Raw genomic sequence first — 6,268 nt, forward strand, 5'->3', positions numbered from 1 at the left:
CGGGAATGGAAATGGAGTGCAAATTAATCAACTATAAAATTAATTATCCTTTGAATCCTTGCAAGTAAATAAAACCTCCTGGCGCGTCTGTTCTTAGGGGCTTTCGAATAATGAGTACGACAAATTCCAACGTCCGATTAATTTGTGGTCTCTGTCCGTTTGTCCTTTTGATTGTCCTGTCGTGTTCTGTTAGTGTCCTGCCACCATCTCCCACCCATCAATTTGACAATCATTTTGGTCAGCATTTGAATTTTTATTCCATTTTATTATTTCTGACTGGTCCCTGCACAATTAATTAGTTGCTGCCTAACATCCTTGGTAAGTGGTGTGAAATTTATTGCCAATCGCGCTCTTCTGCTGGGGGCTGCGAGGCTTCTAACGAAGAATTTTTTGGAGGTCCTTGGAGGCCCTATCTGCTTCCCCCATCCTGGTAGGGGGTCTATAATGAGTGAGTTCATTGGAAAATTTGAAAAAGACTGAAAAGAAAAGAAATAGGTTATGGATTAAATAAATTTATGAACTATATATGATATATAATTGCCTAAAATAAAGCTGAAATCAATATTAATATTGATATTATTACAGGGTAGTCTGTTAAGTAAAGTCTAACCCTTGTCTGGCTGTCGTTCGTTGTAATTGCCACTAATTACTGGGCCCAGTAGCCCCTCATCTTCCCCCCAGCTTATGCAAATGCCTCCTTCAGACTCATATATATATATATAATTTACATAAACATCTAATTGCTGGTTGGCATTGTTTTGTGCCATTGCTGTTGTAATCATGCTTAATTGTTTTCGTTGGGCATTTCATGTTCAATGCCTCATGATTGAAAGTTTGTGCTCCGGCGGTTTCCATTCGACAGAGCCAGACCACAAAAACCGCTAAGGCCCACACTTCTCACAATCAGTGAAATGCCAATGCCACCCATTTAAGTCCTACTTCTATGCCACTCTACCCCATCCTTGAGCCATTTGAAGTGCCTTTAAGTGCTTAATGACACGTTTGCATTACTCAATTTCCGTTGGCGCTTCGCGAAGTTATTTCCTGAATTCAATTAAGCAAACTGTCTCGAATTATGGCTCCATTCCCCCTTTACCCTGCAAATGTTGGCCATTTCAGTTTTGAAGAGGCTAGAGGACATAGATAGTGTAACCAGTACACCAGTACACCAGTACATTGACAAAACAAGGATCTGGAACAGCTCTCGGCTTGGCAAACAAACCGAAAATCAGTTAATTGATGTTCAAATCGAGAGAGTTCCCCTGTATCGGGCAGTCAAATGCCCGGGCTCTTAACTCGGCTTACAAGGACCAAGGAGGTCACGTCGAGGACGAGAGCGAGAAGTGCTCTATACTTCAACAAGCCGACTTTGGCTTAATGCCCAAAGTAAAGTTTAATCAGCCCAGGAGCCATATATTCAATAAACGCAAACACAGAATAAATACAGGAAAAGGAGATTATGTTTTGATTTTGAGAGGTGGTTTTAAGAAGTTTATGTTATAATAGTTGGAATTATTAAAAGTATTTTAAGATAAAGCTTAAGGGCTTGTAATAAGAAAATATTAACAATAAAAGTAGCACAATGATTATTTGATTAATTAAAAGTATATGAAACTAAGGATAAACTAAGAATAGAGTACTATTTATTATTTTATAATAATTATAAACATATCAGTAGTACTATCGATATGTTTTCATTTTAGTATGACAATTTAAGATAATTTTTTGATTTTTAATTTAAATTTTAAGAAGTATCTGATATAGTAGCTGCAATTATTTAACCGTTTTAAGATAAAGTCGAAGGCCTACTTGTAAGAAAACATCAAAATGAAAATTTTACAATGGTTATTTGATGAATTAAAAGTATTTTAAAATAGAAATCTAAATCCTACTTATAAGGATATATCTATAAACAATCTTAGTCTAATAGAGTACTATTTATTATGTTATAATTATTATAACTTTTATACCACTACTACTCAGTACTAGCACCCTCTTAAATAATACTTCCTTCTCTCATAAAATCTGCATATTTTCCGGCAATTGCTATACGAGTGGCTATAGATCAGTGCCAGTTGCAGTTGCAGATGCATTTTGTAGTATATTTACCTTTTAATATTATTAATATTATGATTAAAGCCGGTATCTGCCGAGGGCATCTCGTATGCAGTCAGGCATCCTGCGCAGCCACAGCATGCCGGGCATCCTTTTGCAAAATGATGCTGACAGCTTACCTGGCTTCTCTCTCCCTATATATATATACTATATTATATTATATTATATATATGTATGTAGTATCTATGAGAAGAGGTGTCTGGGTGTGTGCGTGACATTCATTTACTAAAGAAGAGCCTTGCACTTGCAAATGAAGTTCTTGTGGATTTCAAAATGAAGTCCAAACTTCTCAGCTATTTTTCCCTTTGACAGGAGTAGGAAGAATCCCTACTCTCCAGCTGCTCCTTCCTGGTCCTGTCACTATTGTTATGTCTGCTTATCCTGCATATCCTGGTTGCAAGTGCAATATTATAATAATATTTGGTATTCTGAACAAATCAATTTGTTTGTTTGATTTGCTCTACAAAAATATGAATAAATTTCAAATTCAAAATTAAATTAATTTGCAATTCATATTTAGAAAGGCGTTGAAGCTTAATTTAAATTAAAACCTATTCTTCAAAGCTTTAAATAAAATATTTAATATGTATATTAACAAAAAAAAACCCAAATCTAATCAAATTATCCTTTTTTTTTAGTGTATTTTATGTAGCATCCTTTGTTACTTTTAGCCTGTGGCTGGCGACGCGTGTGGCTGCCAAAAAAGGCTGCCATTGACAGGACATTTTTTGACTAGTTAGGAGGATGTAGGCAAAGGGGGAACCAGGCAAAGGGGGGGCCATGGGGGGGACCATGGAGGAGCCACAAAAGGGCCGTAGGGCGGGGCTACTTAGCGCCTTCGTGTATAGTTTTCCGTGTTTTTTCCTCCCAGCCCTCCCCTCCTTACTATTCTCCGTGCCGTGCCGACACAACGCCCTTTTTGGTTTTCCACGTGCCACCAACAACAACAACAACAACAACAACAGTAACTACTACCATAACAACAAACATCTAAAACAACAACCATGTGTTGTTGCCATTTCATTCACGACATTTCAATTACATTAAAGAGCTTCCCTCCACGCGCAACCCTGCCCGGAGTTAGTAGATTAAAATTGAGCATCGCCGCTGGCACTCGCTGGATATTAAAAAATATTTACTGAATTATTACTAGCATAGAGCGAAGAGAGATTTTACGACGTTTCTAATGGATTTCAGGAAAGAGATCGTGTGAAAATCTGAAGATATATTCCTAAGGATGTGGGCCATATGTGGCTTTTCCGGTTCCAAACAAAAATATATACAAATTTAAACAACAAATTTTAAGAATAAGTTTTTATGCACATTAATAGTAAACCAATCTATACATCGTTAAAGGTATCCCACTAAAAAAAGGGAAAGCGTTGGCTGAAAAATAAAACTGAAATAGCTTTGGATGTGAGCCATATACGAAATTCCAGCATTCTAAATATTGAAAAATGTAGAAAAAATATTTTCTTCCAGGAATATGATGCAGAAAGACGTGAAATTGATCCACAAATCGTTTAAGGGATCCCGCTTAGGGATCGGATGACAATTGACCGAGATATAGCTATGGATATGGGCCAAGTACGGAAATCCAGCATTTTGAAGGGAATCCCCCCACAAAATATTTAAAATTTTTGAAAAAGGATTTTCCGGCAGGATTTTGATGCAAAATATCTGGAAATCGATCCACAAATCGTTTAAGGTACCCCACTTAAGGATCAGATGAGAATTGGCCAAGATATAGCTATGGACGTGAGCCAAGTACGAAAATGCAGCATTTTGAAGGGTATCCCCCACAAAATATTGAATTATTTTGCAAAAATATTTTTTGCCAGGATTTTGATGCAGAATGACTGGAAATCGATCCACAAATCGTTTGAGGTATCCCGCTTAAGAATCTTATGAAAATAAACTGAATTGTGGCCATGGACATGGCATTTATGAAAATAGCGGATTCTGAAAGTGGTCGCCCCACAGAATATCGCGCAAATATTTCCTCCGGGTGGCTGTTTGGCTCGAATTCTACTTTGTTTTAATGTCATTACCAAATTTGATTTGCAATTAGGACCGTAATTTCGCTTTAACCGATACTAAGTGTTGGCCTTCCACTTAAGCTGTCTGCCAACTTTGCAAACTTTTCCGATGGAGGCATGGGATGAGGCATGAGGCATGAGGGCGGTGGCTGAGAGGGGCTGGTTCTTCATTAAAACGGATTCGTGTTGCAGTAACAGCTGGGGCAGCACACTCTTGCAACTTGCAACTAGCAACTGGCAACTAGCGACTGGCAAATGGCAAATGGCATTATTTTTGTTTGACAAGTCAAAGCGGCGCGACATCGCGACTGCAGCGGAGGCCGCAAGAGCAAGAGCACTTCAAAGTTGTCAGAGCATACTTCTAGGCGCGCCCAAGTGCGTGTGTGTTCCACCACCCCCGCCACACCTAAGTGTGTGTGTGTTCGTTTCAAAAGCCGGACTTGAGCCTTACAAAAAAAAAAATAAAAAAAAAATAAAACATTTTAAAACTGCAGTAAACGACTGCAGTTCTCTTAAGGTTCTCTCTTAAAATATTTTGGTGAAAAAGAAACTCACCATAGCATTTGTGAAATGGCGCAAACTCACCACTAGGACACGAACACACACACACAAAGGACATTGGGACACACACGAACTAATAAACCGAATCCTGGCTACCAAAACTGGCTACCATTGACATTTTCACCTACTTTCCGACCTGTCGCTTTCCCTCTTGGCCAAAATACCGAAATACTGTCCGAATGCACTCTGGCAGCTTGACCAAGTCCCAGTTGCCTCGTTTACCCATTTCCCTCAATTTCCTCCCATGAATTTTCCAAATCAGGGACAACAAAAAAAAAACAAGAAATGGAACAAATGGGGGATAGGAGTTTAAGATTTACGAGTGCTATTGCTGAAAGGGCTGGGTTGCGATTCTATTTTCTAATTCTATCCTTAAGAAATAACTAGTTCTTTTAACTAATATTTAATTGAAATAAATTATGACTTACCTTGACTAATTTAATCTAAAGCAGCCACACTAAGCTACACTAATCCAGTTGCAGGCTATTTTTCATCTGGTCCCGATTCCTCCTCATCTGATTTGGAATCATCCTCACTGTCGTTCAATTTCTTCTGGGCTTTCGTGAAAAGCCTGGCCCTCTCCTTATTAATTTCCATTATTCGAATACGTTCCGCCCTTGAGTAGAAATCATACTGATTGATAGCCGTCAGGCGGTAAGTTCTCGAGCCACTATCTTTCTCTGAAGGGTATAGAGTCCTGTTCACCAAACGTCCTTCGTTAAAAGACTTGTAGAGATCTCGGAGACTCTCTGCAGCCTCAGGATCTTCATCCTTGGACGAACTACCATCGGCATCTTCTCCAGTGCCAGTACCAGTGCCATTGCAATCGCCCTCGCCCTCGCCCTCGGTCTTGACCTTTTTCTTTTGTTTCTTGTTCAGGGACGGAAGGAAGAGGGTGAATCTGTTATCCTTTTCGAGAAGCACTCCGACGATTTTCAGGTTCCGGATAGATCTCCTGACGAGATCCGGCAAGTCCTTCGACGGTCTACGGTTGCGAATTGAGAAGCGCACCTCCTCCAAGATCTGCTCGAATGTCACATACTCCCCGGGTACTGTCAGATTGAAAACCGCCTTATAGACATGACGGTTCACCTTACGCGGTATACGAAAGTTATCCATAATTATTTATTAATCGAGTGCACTATAAAATTATCGAAAAATTTCCTTATATAATTCGTTAGAAAATATTGGTTGTTTTTTTGGAAAAAATGTATAATCTAGAAAAATTTTAGCTCCTCACTGTACTGTGGTTGAGACTGGAATGAGGTATTGGGTTGCATCGCCTCAGGGCTATTCGTTTCAGTTTGACATTTCACGAAAGTGGGTTGCTTTGTTTTTATGTTTTTTTCTTTTTTTTTTTACAAGGATTACTAGATTGAAATATTTAACATTTTTTTGTACATTTATTTATTTAGTCACTGGGAATGGTATTATTGTCCTTTTAAAACATACCATCTCTGCAAGAGGAGATGCTAGCACATAGTTTCTCTCAAAAGATTCATGTTTGATAAAATAATATAGTTGGTTTCGAAAAGTTAATTATAAAATTTTTT

General features: G+C 38.5%; 1 protein-coding gene across 1 annotated transcript; it reads right to left on the reverse strand.

The window, feature by feature from the left end:
• Nucleotides 1-232: 232 nt before the first annotated feature.
• Nucleotides 233-5,994, reverse strand: LOC6504567. Its single transcript, XM_001966586.4, has 2 exons — nt 5,144-5,994; nt 233-476 (listed from the first exon to the last, which is right to left on the reverse strand). The coding sequence occupies exon 1, from the start codon at nt 5,832-5,834 to the stop codon at nt 5,199-5,201; it is 636 nt and encodes a 211-aa protein (XP_001966622.1). The 5' UTR covers nt 5,835-5,994; the 3' UTR covers nt 233-476; nt 5,144-5,198.
• Nucleotides 5,995-6,268: the final 274 nt, after the last annotated feature.

The sequence above is a fragment of the Drosophila ananassae genome, chromosome XL, assembly GCF_017639315.1.
Source record: "Drosophila ananassae strain 14024-0371.13 chromosome XL, ASM1763931v2, whole genome shotgun sequence".
NCBI classification, from domain to species: domain Eukaryota; kingdom Metazoa; phylum Arthropoda; class Insecta; order Diptera; family Drosophilidae; genus Drosophila; species Drosophila ananassae.

What these genes read in the sequence shown, in the direction of transcription:
- LOC6504567 (XM_001966586.4), bottom strand. Translation starts at nt 5,834, where the DNA reads ATGGATAACTTTCGTATACCGCGTAAGGTGAACCGTCATGTCTATAAG.